The 14,995-nt window shown below is 41.7% G+C and overlaps 1 protein-coding gene across 2 annotated transcripts; it reads left to right on the plus strand.

Moving 5' to 3' along the window:
- Positions 1-9,347: 9,347 nt before the first annotated feature.
- On the plus strand, positions 9,348-14,585 carry LOC140600830 (ciliary microtubule-associated protein 3-like). Of its 2 annotated transcripts, XM_072768974.1 has the most exons (6): positions 9,348-9,472; positions 9,706-9,848; positions 10,462-10,560; positions 11,514-11,641; positions 13,231-13,348; positions 14,371-14,585. In XM_072768974.1, the coding sequence occupies exons 1-6, from the start codon at positions 9,454-9,456 to the stop codon at positions 14,437-14,439; spliced, it is 576 nt and encodes a 191-aa protein (XP_072625075.1). In that variant the 5' UTR covers positions 9,348-9,453; the 3' UTR covers positions 14,440-14,585. The 2 variants fall into 2 exon arrangements, with proteins under 2 accessions (XP_072625075.1, XP_072625076.1); XM_072768975.1 differs by lacking the exon at positions 10,462-10,560.
- Positions 14,586-14,995: the final 410 nt, after the last annotated feature.

Raw genomic sequence — 14,995 nt, forward strand, 5'->3', positions numbered from 1 at the left:
ATTACTTTGTAAGTCAGTGAAGTAGTCAGGCTCTGCACCATATCATAAATAATGAATAAGCCTAGAATTAAGAAAGAAGGTTAAATGTCATCTCATACAAGCAGTTTAGAAAATAAAAATGCAGATTTACTTATAAGTGGACACCATAACAAAAACTAGTATTAGGAAAATTAATACCACTCCATGCTTACGGGTTCCTGATTACAGAAAGAGGTGCATTGCTTTATTTAAAGTAGGGATGATACTCAACAAATTACAAACCAGTGAAAAAGGAAAAGGAGCATGACCAAATTATTTTTTAAAAGAAGTAAATAATGTTAATGTGCTTTCTCTAGGATTGCCAGATGTTAAAAATAAACTATTTTATTGGTCTATCATGTATACCAAAAAAAGGCCCAAATCATAACTGAACAGATTGATACAACATGCAAAGTGAACTCTTCATAAGCAGTACCCAGTACAAGAAATGGATCACCATTACCACTCTCAAAGCCCTCTCATGTTCCCTCTCTTTTACTACTTTCACCCTCCTTATTTTTTTTTTTTAAGATTTTATTTATTTATTCATGAGAGAAAGAGGCAGAGACACAGGCAGAGGAAGAAGCAGGCTCCAGGGATCCCTGGGTGGCACAGCGGTTTAGCGCCTGCTTTGGCCCAGGGTGTGATCCTGGAGACCCGGGATCGAATCCCACGTCGGGCTCCCGGTGCATGGAGCCTGCTTCTCCCTCTGCCTGTGTCTCTGCCTCTCTCTCTCTCTCTGTGACTATCATAAATTAAAAAAAATAAAAATAAATTAAAAAAAAAAAAAAAAAAAAAGAAGCAGGCTCCATGCAGGGAGCCTGATGTGGGATCGATTCTGGGACTCCAGGATCATGCCCTGGGCCGAAGGCAGATGCTCAACCACTGAGCCACCCAGGCATCCCTCTACTTTCACCCTCCTTAAAAGGTACAGCCATTCTAACTTCTAACACAAATTAGTCTTGCCTATTTTGGGGTTTATGTAAATGTACTCATACAGTATGTAAATGTTTGAGGCTAAATTATTTCATTCAAAACTGTGAGCTTAGGCTATATTATATGCACAGGGTTTTGTTCCTATTCATTGCTATATAGTATTCCTTCACCTGAGTATTGCACAACTTATTTTTCCATTCTATTATCCTTTTAAATTTTTTTTATTCCGTTCAATTGCCAACATATAGCATAACACCCAGTGCTCATTCTGCCAAGTGCCCCCCTCAGTGCCCATCACCCAGTCACCCGAACCCCGTACCCACCTCCCCTTCCACCACCCCTTGTTCATTACCCAGAGTTAGGTGTCTCTCATGTTTTGTCACCCTCACTGATATTTTCACTCATTTTCTCTCCTTTCCCTTTATTCCTTTTCACTAATTTTTATATTCCCCAAATGAATGAGACCATATAATGTTTGTCCTTCTCTGATTGACTTATTTCACTCCGCATAATACCCTCCAGTTCCATCCATGTTGAAGCAAATGGTGGGTATTTGTCGTTTCTAATGCCTGAGTAATATTCCATTGTATACAGAAACCACATCTTCTTTATCCATTCATCTTTGGATGGACACCGAGGCTCCTTCCACAGTTTGGCTATTGTGGACATTGCTGCTATAAGCTTTGGGGTGCAGGTGTCCTGGCATTTGACTGCATCTGTATCTTTGGGGTAAATCCCCAGCAGTGCAACTGCTGGGTCGTAGGGCAGATCTATTTTTAACTCTTTGAGGAACCTCCACACAGTTTTCCAGAGTGGCTGCACCAGTTCACATTCCCACTAACAGTGCAGGAGGGTTCCCCTTTCTCCACGTCCTCCCAACATTTGTTTCCTGTCTTGTTAATTTTCCCCGTTCTCACTGGTAAGAGGTGGTATCTCATTGTGGTTTGGATTTGTATTTCCCTGATGGCAAGTGATGCAGAGCATTTTCTCATGTGCTTGTTGGCCATGTCTATGTCTTCCTCTGTGAGATTTCTCTTCATGTCTTTTGCCCATTTCATGATTGGATTGTATGTTTCTTTGGTGCTGAGTTTAATAAGTTCTTTATAGATCTTGGAAACTAGGCCTTTATCTGATACGTCATTTGCAAATATCTTCTCTGTAGGTTGTCTTCTGGTTTTGTTGACTGTTTCTTTTGCTGTGCAGAAGCTTCTTATCTTGATGAAGTCCCAATAATTCATTTTGCTTTTGTTTCTCTTGTCTTCATGGATGAATTTTGCAAGAAGTTGCTGTGGCCAAATTCAAAAAGGGTGTTGCCTGTGTTCTCCTCTAGGATTTTGACGGAATCTTGTCTCACGTTTAGATCATTCATCCATTTTGAGTTTATCTTTGTGTCTGGTGTAAGAGAATGGTCTAGTTTTATTCTTCTGCATGTGGATGCCCAATTTTCCCAGCACCATTTATTGAAGAGACTGTCTGTTTTCCAGTGGATAGTCTTTCCTGCTTTGTCGAATATTAGTTGACCATAAAGTTGAGGGTCCACTTCTGGATTCTCTATTCTGTTCCATTCTCTATTCTGTTCTGTTTCTGTGCCAGTACCACACTGTCTTGATGACCATATCAAGGTTGTATTTGTAGTACAACCTGAAATCTGGCATTGTGATGCCCCCAGCTATGGTTTTCCTTTTAATATTCCCCTGGCTATTCGAGGTCTTTTCTGATTCCACACAACCCTTCAGATGATTTGCTCCAACTCTCTGAAGAAAGTCCATGGTATTTTGATAGGGATTGCATTAAATGTGTAAATTGTCCTGGGTAACATTGACATTTTCACAATATTAATTCTTCCAATCCATGAGCATGGAATATTTTTCCATCTCTTTGTGTCTTCTTCAATTTCTTTCAGAAATTATTTTAGTTTTTAGGGTATAGATCCTTTACCTCTTTGGTTAGGTTTTTTCCTAGGTGTCTTATGCTTTTGGGTGCAATTGTAAGTGGGATTGACTCTCTTTCTTCAGTCTCATTGTTAGTGTCTAGAAATGCCACTGACTTCTGGGCATTGATTTTGTATCCTGCCACACTGCCGAATTGCTGTATGAGTTCTAGAAATCTTGGGGTGGAGTCTTTTGGGTTTTCTATGTACAGTATCATGTCATCTGTGAAGAGGGAGAGTTTGACTTCTTCTTTGCGAATTTAAATGCCTTTTATTTCTTTTTTTTTAAAGATTTATTTATTTATTTATTTATTTATTTATTTAATTATTTATTTATTATAGACATAGAGAGAGAGAGAGAGGCAGAGACACAGGCAGAGGGAGAAGCAGGCTCCATGCCGGGAGCCTGACGATCCTGGGACTCCAGGATCGTGCCCTGGGCCAAAGGCAGGCGCCAAATGCTGAGCCACCCAGGGATCCCCTGCCTTTTATTACTTTTTGTTGCCTGATTGCTGAGGCTAGGACTTCTAGTACTATGTTGAACACCAGTGGTGAGAGTGGACATCCCTGTCTTGTTCCTGATCTTTCCATTCTACCATTTTTTTTTTTAAAGATTTTATTTATTTATTCATGAGGGACACAGAGAGAAGGAGAGGCAGAGAGACACAGGCAGAGGGAGAAGCAGGCTCCACGCAGGGAGCCCGATGTGGGACTCGATCCCCGGTCTCCAGGATCAGGCCCTGGGCTGAAGGCGGCGCTAAACCGCTGAGCCACCCGGGCTGCCCTCCATTCTACCATTAATGGACATTTGATTGTTCCAGTTTGGGACAGTTATGTATCGTGTTGCTGTTAAAGTTCTTTTTTTTTTTTTTTAAGATTTTATTTATTTATTCATGAGAGACAGAGAGAGAGAGAGGCAGATACACAGGCAGAGGGAGAAGCAGGATCCATGCAGGGAGCCTGACGTGGGACTCCATCCCAGGTCTCCAGGATCATGCCCTAGGCTGAAGCTGGCGCTAAACTGTTGGGTCACCGGGGCTGTCCTGGTAATGTTCTTATACATGCCTTTAGGTGTACAGTTGTATGCATTCCTCAAGTAAGTACCAAGGAGCAGGAAGTATTAGGTCATAGGGATGTCTTTTCACACTAAAAGTATATTCAGCTGTTTAACATCCTAGTAGCATAAGTGCTGTCTGTTTCGTAATTTTAGCCATCTTATGGGTGTCTCATTATGGTTTAAATTTGTAACTCCTTTATGACTACTTAAGATGAACACTTTTTATATGTTCACGGTTATTTGGATGTTCTTCTTTCTGAGTTCCCATTCAAGTATTTTATCTATGTTTTTATTAAGTTGGTTTTTTCTTATTGATCTGAAATAGTTGCTTTATATGTCCTAGATCAGCACTGTCCAGTGGCAATATAATGTGAGCAATGTGTTTAAGTTTAAATTTCTTTTTTTTTAAGATTTTATGTATTTATTCATGAGAGACACACACAGAGAGAGGCAGAGACACAGGAAGGGGAAAGAGCAGGCTCCATGCAGGGAGCCCTATGTGGGACTCCATCCTGGGTCTCCAGGATCACACCCGGGGCTGATGGTGGCGCTAAACCACTAAACCACTGGGGCTACCCTAAGTTTACATTTCTAAAAGCCACATTAAAAAAATAAAAAGAAACATGTGAAGTTAATTTTACTTCTTTTTTTATTTTACCCAATAAATCCAAATATTATTTCAACATGTAACCAATATAAAATTTATTAATTCGATATTTTGTACTTTTTTTCAAATACATGCAGGGGGCTCGATGTGGGACTTGGTCCTAGGACTCCAGGATCAGACCCTGAGCTGATGCTTAACCACTGAGCCACCCAGGTGTCCCATACTTTTCTCATTCTAAGTCCTTAAATTTTGATGTGTATTTTATACTTACACGAATCTCAATTTAAATATGGGTAGTGGACACTATAGGTCTTGATGCTTTTGTGCTTATGTCTCCCTCCACATCTTGGCTTACTTTCTCACTTTTCTAATGGTATCTATTTTTTAAATTATTATTTTGAAACATTTTCAAACCTAGAAAAGTTGCAAAGACAGTACAAAGATTCTCTTACCTATTCGCCCCAATTCTTCAATTGTTAAATGTTACTTCCCTCCCTCTCTCCCTCCCTTCCCCCCTATATATATACGTATATATGTGTATATATATATATATATATATATATATATATACACACAATCCAGTTGACCTTTGAACACATGAGGTTAAGAGTGCTCACCCCCTGTGTAGTCAAAATTCCACCTGTAACTTTTATTCCCTCAATACTTAACTAATAGCTAACTCTTGTTCAGAAGCCCTACAAATAACATAAAGAGCTGATTAACATGTATTTTGTATGTTATATGCATTATACAATGTATTCTTATCATAAGGTAAGCTAGAAAAAATAAAATCTTATTAAGAAAATCATAAGGAAAATACATTTACAGTGCTGTACTCTAAAAAGATCTGCATATAAGTGAAACTTTTCATTGTCTCTCATCTCTCATACTTTTTTCCCTGCATTTTCTGTCCTTTTGCATCTCCAAGCTTCAAGTCTGAATATTTTCTTCTGATTCAATTCCTAATTCTTTTTTTCAGCTTTTATAATCTGCTGTTAAACTCATGCCTTGAGTTATTTAAGAGATAGTGTTAGTTGTGTAATTTTTATTTGATTCCTTTTTATTGCTTCTAAAGGTCTCCAACTTATCATTTAATTTCTTGAATTACCAGCTTTAGCTCCTTTGTTAAATTGATTTATTACTTAATTCAATAAAGTTTTAAATAAGACAAAAATCTATTTAAAACATTATATCAAAAATCAAATCTATTTAGCCAGATCAATTAGATCACTGCAGCAGAGCAGGTGGTTTCCCAGAATAATAATTCTTCTTTATACTTATAAAAAATATTTTATTTATTTATTTGAGAGAGAGAGAGAGAGCATGAGAGAGCACAAGTGGGGGATGGAGTGGGGGAGGGCAGAGGGAGAGGGACAAACAGGCTCCCTGCTGAACAGAGAGCCCGATGTGGGGCTCCATCCCAGGAATCTGGGATCATGGCCTGAGCCAAAGGCAGACAGGTGACCCCAGAAAAATAATCCTTATAATAGCCTCATACATAGACAACTAAGGAAAGCTAATAAACTATCTCATAAAGCTAAAACAGTCTCCATAAACATCAGGCATCCTCAATGCTATATGTTTAGAAATGTACATGATAGGAACTGCAAAATTCTTAAAGTCTTCATCAAAAGTGGCCCCAAGATAAACCTTTGTCTAAACATTCTTTGGTTCTAGACAATCACCTGCATAGGTTTCTTTGTGTGGGATCATCATTCAAACATTGAATCCTTGATTATCCTTAGAGCTGCCTGACCTTCTACCTTATCTTCTCAGGTTTATCATTACACAATTGGTTATACAGGAGATACATAAAGCATATAGACAGTCCATCTTTGACTGTACAATGTTTGGATTGGCTTTAAGGAAAAGTTGATAAATTTGCACCATTCAGGATATTAGGTGGACTCATTTGTGTGTTACATTAGTAACATGAACAAGAAGACTTATGGGGAAAATTTCTCTTTCTTGAGTACAGTAGGATCTTTGCTGATCCTGTCTTTAGGATCTAATAACTTTTTTTTCTTTTAGCCTCTTACCTTGATGGTCCTTACTTTCTCTTGCTTTGCGTGTTTACTCTGAAGTCTGGAGGCTTCCTCCAAAATCTAAGCCACGTACAGTTACTTTAGAGCCCATGTTTGAAAATTCCAATCTCTGGATTTCCTTTAGGTTTATTTCTACTCTTTTTTTTTTTATACGAATGGCTGTTTTATATTGAATGCCAAACATTTTGCATGAAAAATTATAAAAATTAGTTAATGCTTTGGATAATGTAATATCCAGAGATAATTTACTTTTTTCCCCCCTGGTATGCAGTAAGGGTAGAAGCAGATCACCTTAATGCTGCTGGAGACTATGTAGGTACAAAGGTGGATTTCAGGGTTTTTAGAGAGCTGGTCTATTTTTTATTTACTCTTATTCCTAGAGTTTATCCCTTTAGGGTCCCAACTAAAAGCCCAAGTGTTTTCCAGGCTCCCATCCTCCATAGCCAACTTAATTTTTGGTTCTCAGCTTTCAGAAACATACATGTCCAAATTTCCACTTAAATCCTCTGCTTCTCAGCCACCTGTTGATTAACAGATGTTCAAAGAGAACAGCAGCGCCAACTGTGGCTCACCATTTTAGGCTTCCCCTCTCTCTGCAATCTTGGCCCTGAATAGTCTTTCATGGAATATCTCTGATGTCTCCAAAAACATATATTTTATTTTGCCCAGCTTTTCTTTTTTTTTAAAAGACTATTTGTTCATAAGAGACACAGAATGAGAGAGAAGGCTCCTCGCAGGTGGCCCGATGCGGGACTCGATCCTGGATGAGTTTTACAACTTAATAGTTGTAATAGTTTTACAACTATTAAGCACTTTGGATCACGCCCTGAGCTGAAGGCAGGCGCCCAACCACTGAGCCACCCAGGCATCCCCTTGCCCAGCTTTTCTACCTCTTCGCAGCTGGAGGACTAGTCGGAAGCAATCCAGTCTACTAATGAGGAAATTAGGTGCCATAATATCAAAGTACTTTGCAAAATATGTTTCATGTCACTAGTAATGGAAACACTACTTTCAAAACACACCTGTGGGTACCTAAAAATATTAATATTACCTGAAATATTAATGAAAGTGAAAATTACCAAATCAATACCAATATTTTTATATTTATCATCAGTTTTACTGCAATTATATTTTGAGTAGACAGAAGGCTTAGAGCAAATTATTCAATAATTTTGAGACTTTCATTTGGGGAATATAAAAAATAGTGAAAGGGAATAAAGGGGAAAGGAGAAAAAATGAGTGGGAAATATCAGAAAGGGAGAGAGAACATGAGAGACTCTTAACTCTGGGAAACGATCTAGGGATGGTGGAAGGGGAGGTGGGTGGGGGGTGGGGGTGACTGGGTGACAGGCACTGAGGGGGGCACTTGATGGGATGAGCACTGGGTGTTATTCTATATGTTGGCAAATTGAACACCAATAAAAAATAAATTTATTTAAAAAATGATTTTGAGACTGTGTCTTTATTCCATTTATAAGCTTTGTTTCTCACACAACCTTGTCCTATTTTACTGGGTTTTACACATTATTTTTTGTAAAAAAATTTTTTTCTCAGTGTTATATATAAGTCAGGTACAACCAATTATTTCTGTACAAAAAAAAAATATTTCTGTACAGTCCAGCAGGGCATCTGAATGTTATGCAGGACATGTGACAATGCACCATGTGAAGGGGCAATGCACTGCAGGGTGTCCAGCCTCCCTGGCCCCATGATCAGGAGCATCTCCTCAGTAATTTTTCACAAGCAAAATGCTTCCTTGAGTTTCCAAAATATCCTGTTGGACTCAGCATCACCTTTTTTTTTTTTTTTTTCAAACCCTACATTAAATGTATGAAATTACCCTACAGACAGTTCTAGACCAGGGTGTATGTGGATCCCAGAGTCATCCTCAGAGGCCAAAGGGTAGCATGAACCAGTCACACTGTATGTTTGCTGCCTCCCACATCTGATAACTCCTAAAGCTATCCAAAATTCAAGAGAGAACAGGTTGGTGTTAATATGCAGGACATTTGATGGGATGAGCACGGGTGTCATACTATATGTCGACAAACTGAATTTAAATTAAAAAATGTAAAAAAAAAAAAATGCAGGGCAAAGGTAAAGAAAACACACACCACGACATTTTTTCTTGGAGCTGGGACTGAATACCATCTTCATAGTAACCTCTTGCCATTGTCACCTGCCAAGTACCAGGGCCTGATTGCTTTCATCCTGTTCTCTTAATCCTGCCGTTACCCAATAAAGAGGAATTATTCTTCCCAATTTGGAGATGAGGAAACTGGGACTTAAACACTTAAGCGATGACCAAGGTTTTACAACTATTAAGCACTTCCGCGATTCCTCTGCAGTCCCACTGCCGCACTCAAGACTTCCAACCCTTTTAAAGCCTCGTGCGTGCTCCGCTTAGAGGTAGAAGGGGGCAACCTGCAGAAAAATGGGTCCAAGAGGGGCCTAATAGGGAACACTCTAGGCTATGCTCCATTTAGTCCCCATTCCCCGGTTGTAGGCGTGGCCCTGGCAGCCCATCCCACTCGCCAGCATCTTCCAGGTCCCGGACCCCGCAGTGCAGGTGTGGGGCATCCTAAATCCAGCGTCCCTCCCTCTTCAGCCCCGCACCTCGGTGGCCCGATTTCCAAAGCCCTTGTGCTCAGTCCCTTACCGCGCAGTGGCTGTGGCCGCGAGGCCAGGAAAGCCTGCATCTGCGCAGCCCCGCAGCCCCGCAGAGGTCGCGGGGCTCCCGGGCCCCGGGGGTGCGGGCCCGCTCCTGTGCGCAGGCGCGCCGAGCCCTGGCAGGCCGTTCCCGCGCCCCTGCGCTGCCTTAGCAACGCGGTCCACGAGTGCTGGCTCCGCGGGGCGCGCGATGTGCTTCGGCAAAGCGGGTGAGCGGGGCCGTGGGAAGCGACGGAGGGCGGCGGGCAGGGGCGGGGCGGGGCGGGAGGCTGACGGGGGCGGGTGGGGGGGCGAAGGCCGTCCCTCCTCGAGGTTCGGTCGGGCTTTTGTTCTCCGTCGGGTCCCAGCGGTCCCGGCCTCCGCGCGGCCCACGCGCCCCCCAGCGCTCACTTGGACCAGGGCCTTTCCTTATGTGGAGCTTCTGCTCTTTCTTGGTCTTCAGAGTCGCTGGTTAACTACCCTTTTGGGACAAGTCAACCGAGGAAGCTCTTTCCTCATCACCACCCTCCAAGCTTGTTGGGAAACAAATTTCTCCCTCTTCGAGGAGCGCCCCACAGAGGGCCTGGCTGTTACATAGCAGAAGATGTGAGTACTCCCCTTTTCTTAGGTGGGTTTCAGTCCCCTGACTATCCAGGGATACCCAGGTTCCCTGGAAGAAAATCTCACAGGGTTTGTGACATGAGAAGGTGCCCTCGTCCTCTGCAGCCAGCTGTCAGGTCCAATGTCAGAAATTAAAGGACCCTTGCGCCCCACTTCCAGCATCCTCCAAACACGCCAGCCTTTCTTCATACGCTCCCCACTCCATTCCCATTTTCAAAAGTCTCTGAATCAATGCCTCCCATTCGTCCAAATTTGGAATGTGGTGTACTGCTAGGTCAGTTTATGAAATAAGGTAATCACACTCAGGATGAGATTAAGGTAAATTCAGCTCAAGGGCTTACAGGACTGGATACACTGGAATGCACAGGAAGGTCATTTACTCTACCTGGCCAGCCACATTTCTCTGCAGACTGGTATGCCAGCCTTGCTTATATCATTGCTTCTATGGTCTTCACTCGGAAGAGTCAAAACAGAAAGAGCAACTTTTGCAGAGGAAATTCAGATAAGAACATTTTGAGTCCACTCTGTTTTGATGACTGTAATATTCTCTGTATGTTTTCCTTCCTTTTTTTCTTTCTTTTTAATATACGACTTGAAGGTGCATGGATTGGCATACAACCTCTCTAAGATCCCGACCAGTAAAAAAGGATTTACTTTTGGTGCCAGAACAGCTGAGAGGTTTAAGACAATCAACAAGGTTAGAAACGGCTGAATGTGCTTAGATTTTAGTGTGATCCATGTTGTTGCATGCATTTGCAACAGGGAGTGAAGCTGGGAGAGCAGGAGGATACCAGAAAATGTGCCCTGAAATTCAAGAAAAATATTTAGACAAAAGCTATGAAGAAGTCCATCTGGAAAGCTTAGGTGTTAGCATCCCAAATGTGTGTGAGAGTCCCTGGAGAGTGGAAAACAATTCTAGAAAGAAATGGTACCAAGACCCTGCTTCAGGGCTGACACAGCTGACACCAAGTATCAAAGCGTTGCTTACATGCATCCTATTATCTTGCCACTTAAAAAGCAAATTCCTACTTTTGAACTCCTTTTGTGTGATTGGATTTCAATTCTATAAGTCTTCAGTATAGGGCAGCCCCGGTGGCTCAGCAGTTTAGTGCCGCCTTCACCCCAGGGTGTGATCCTGAAGACCTGGGATCAAGTCCCATGTCGCGGTCCCTGAATGGAGCCTGCTTCTCTCTCTGCCTGTGTCTCTGCTTCTCTCTCTCTCTCTCTCTCTGCGTGTGTCTCTCATGAATAAATATAAAATCTTTAAAAAAAAAAAAGTCTTCAGTTATAGGATCCTAATCCATGTTGGGGCATTTTTCTGAGTCTTGCACTCAAAGAGAGGGATACTGGCTTTAAAAACAATTTCTGAGTGGAATGGTGGGGACAGCAGGTCTAAAGTCACCTTGTTCCTTTACCTCCCGTAGATCTTTTTCTGCAACCTCAGCATGTGTGTCTTTGGCTAGCTGAACCCCACACTTATCTTGGTTTTCTTCCTACTGTAGCCTTATATCTATAGCCTGAGTAGTAAAACTATAGCTTACACATGAACAGAAAGAGGATAAGTCTGTTTTCTTTAGCTAATGCTATAAATATATATATATATATATATTTTTTCACCCTCTAACATATTTATCTTTTTCTGAAAAACAGGACATGATGCTTTACCCAAGCATGTACCAGGCTGAAAATCCTCAGGAGCAAATACACAAACAAAATTTTGCTCCATTTAATGCTTTCTTGCCTCGATTTAGGACATCAAAGGATACTTCTAATCCTGGGTATGTCTCCCCTCTTCTGGAGCACTTCACCAAACAGCAATAGGAAAGAATGTACAAAGGAGGCACTCCATCCAAACCATGCCAGCTGAAGGAAACCACCCACCCATCTTAATTTTTTTTATTTTTAAAAAAATATTTTATTTATTTATTCATGAGAGACACAGAGAGAGAGAGAGAAAGAGGCAGAGACACAGGCAGAGGGAGAAGCAGGCTCCATGCAGGGAGCCCTATGTGGGAGGATCACCCCATGGACTGAAGGCTGCGCTAAACCACTGAGCCACTCAGGCTGCCCCCACCCACTTTTAAAGAGCCAACCTCTGACCTTCCAGACCTCTGGCATTATAGAATTCTAAATCATAGTGGTTCATTCAATCAACAGTTATAAGTGCCAGGCACTTTCAAGGGAGGGATCCAGAGATTTTGCATAAATCCATCACACAAAGCTCCTCATTCCTTGGAACTTACACTCTTGAGTCCAGACAGATGAGAAGCAAATACACTTAAAAAAAATCATGTTAATAAGAATGGTTACCATATAATTAAGCAGTCAGACAGTGACACTTCTGAGAGTAAGCTTACTAATTACACCAAGACAGTAGCCATGAGCTAGGACTGTCACAGGCACACCAGGCAGGGTGGTGACAGTAAACGGGGCAGTGATGGAATGGGTGGTGCTACTTTGGCAAGGATGTCCAGAAAGGTCGTTAGGGGAAATGACACTGGATCTGAAGTCTGAATGACAAGACTGAGCCAGCCCTGTGAAGATCTGGGCCAGAGCTTCCCAGGTAGGAGGAGCTGCAAGTACAAAGGCTGTAACCTGGGGAGGAACTGGTAGGAGGAATAAGGAGGAGGCTGGTATGGCTAGAGTGTGGTGAGCAAGGAGAAACTGAAAAGAGAAGAGAGCCAGGGCTGAGCACGTGGTCCCTATAGACCAAGTTCAGGAAGCCATTCAGCATGTGTGGAGCTGAGAGGCAAAGAGTGAAGGTCTTTGTTTTGCTCATGAGAAATTCAAGGATCAGTGACTGAGTGTAACTTTCTCAAGGTTGAATTAAGGAAGTGGAAGTATTGAACATTGGCCCCTGTGTCCATTCTAAGTGCAATATCCAACACAGCAAAGAGTCTACCCCAAAGACCAAGTGTTATGAACAAAGGCAATTATAAATGCCATGTCAATCAAAATGTAACTGGTTTTGCCTTCTTGTCCTGCAATTGCTGATTGAATTAATCATTACACTTTTACCCCCAGTTACAAAGTACAGCAGTACTTATTCATGACTGTGGTAGACTATTTCCTCACCCACCACTCCTGGGAATCCCAGCCAAGGATACTGAGCTGCAGAAATATTTTTCAAACTAGAGTTGATTTTAATCCTAACTGGGACATCAAGATTAGATATATTTAACACTCACACCTATTCAGAAATACATTAACAGGCAAGGGAATCCCACACTTGCCCCACATTAAAAAGCTAATTGGGATGTTGCCTATTTCTCAAGGAATTAGACCAAGTGCAAGTATAGCTGTGGTACTGATGGAGTTCATATATGGTCACTAAGTAACACGGGATGCTTTGTATTTTTATTTCTAGCCCTGGCACGTACAACCCAGAGATGAAACCATCCCCCAAAATCACCTGGCCAATGAAATTTGGATCTCCAGACTGGGCTCAGGTTCCATGTCTACAGAAAAGAACCCTAAAAGCTGAGGTATAAGACTGGAATTGTGTAGAACCCTCTCTCTGATACTTTCATATGTATCAGAGGTTTTTATCCAAGAGTAACTGAATGAGCTTCAGAAACTTTTGTTCCCCTGACAGGATATGCACAGTTTTGCATGAATATGCATATGAGTATCTTTTTCAACAGTTTTGTTACTTTTAAAGGTTGATACAACTGACAAAAGTCACATTTTCTTACCTAATCTTCAAGTAATCTTCTAGTGTAGAAACAGGAGAATTATATCTCGGTGATAGAGGAGGTAAATCAGGCTCTTATGGATTAAGTGACAAGTGCACATTGACAACTGGAATCTAGATCTTGTGATTCCTAAGCCAGTGCTCTTTTCATACACCACTAGAGTATTATTATTATTATTTTTTTTTACCACTAGAGTATTAGATCATCATGGGGCTATAGAACATTCTGGGAAGAACATGGATTCAGTGGACAGACTGCCTGGGTTCAAATACTAGTTCCCATATTAGTGGCTGTATGATCTCAGGCAACTTTTCTAAGCACCAGTTTTCCTTCCTTTAAAATAGGTATAATAATAGAATCAATTTGATAACACTAAAGATCGAGCTAATGTGGAAAAGCACTTAACAGAGTACCTATAACATAATAAATGCTCAATCCACGTGGGCTATCATAATTCCAGAGGTGCCATTTTTTAAGAGGAACCTTGGATTCATTCTACAACTATTTGTGCAATGCCTAGAATAGCAACATCATCATGTTAGATGTATGAGTAACATTCAGGAATCAAACATACTCTTTGTTTTTGAGTAATTTGCCAACTATACTTAGAGATTTACCAAGTAGAAAACAATTCCTAGTGAGACAGCGGAGTAAGATGACAGAGTAGCTGTTGACAGAATCCTAAGACTAGGCTCCAGTGGGGTGGGCTTCAGCTGGGCCACAACAGTGGTGATGTGCAGTTCATTTTGCACAGCCAGAGGCAGACGGTTCTTGTTGGAATATTGACCTAGACAAAATTCTCTCCATTGCAGCTGTCCACTGACAAGGACTTCAGAAAGCACCGGAACCGTGTGGCCTACCTAAGCCTGTTTTACAATTGAGGAGCTGTGACTACCTTCACCTACTCCTGACCACAGCTGGTCTTCCGCTTGCACTGCTCTACTCTCTTGTCTGCCAGCATGGGGCTCGGGGAGGGGAAGGGGCTCGTAACTACTGTGTGACAACAGAAAGACTACTTCGGAGTGTTCTGTGTCCATGTGCTGGTTTGTCATTTACATACATGGGCCTGGAGAGTTCCTGCCCAGTGTTTAGTCAGGGTGGCTCCATTTTACTTAGATGCTCATGGGTCTTTGTCCTCATGCTAAATTCCCAGGTTCCAGTTTTATGTCTTCTACCACTAGCCCTGGGAACAGGGGCTGTTGGCCTCTAAGTAGCAAGGATTGGATGGCTTCCTTGGCTTATACTTGGGCTTCCTATACACAGAGGATACATACAGGCAGAGTAAAACATTTATATTTTAGAAACTCTTCCAGATTTTGGAGTTCCTGGCATGGAGTGGGCAGATCCGGATTTTGTTGCTTTTCCCAGGCTGATATTAAGCTCACTGAATCAAAAATTCTGCACTTCCAGGGAACTTGAGTAGCTCAGTTGGTTAAG

Source organism: Canis lupus, chromosome 12 (assembly GCF_048164855.1).
Source record: "Canis lupus baileyi chromosome 12, mCanLup2.hap1, whole genome shotgun sequence".
Lineage (NCBI taxonomy): Eukaryota > Metazoa > Chordata > Mammalia > Carnivora > Canidae > Canis > Canis lupus.

Bases quoted from the DNA above. Each gene is read 5' to 3' on its own strand.
- LOC140600830 (XM_072768974.1), top strand. The intron at 9,849-10,461 runs GTGAGTACTCCC...TACGACTTGAAG, and splicing joins GCTGTTACATAGCAGAAGAT to GTGCATGGATTGGCATACAA. The intron at 13,349-14,370 runs GTATAAGACTGG...TCTCCATTGCAG, and splicing joins AAAGAACCCTAAAAGCTGAG to CTGTCCACTGACAAGGACTT.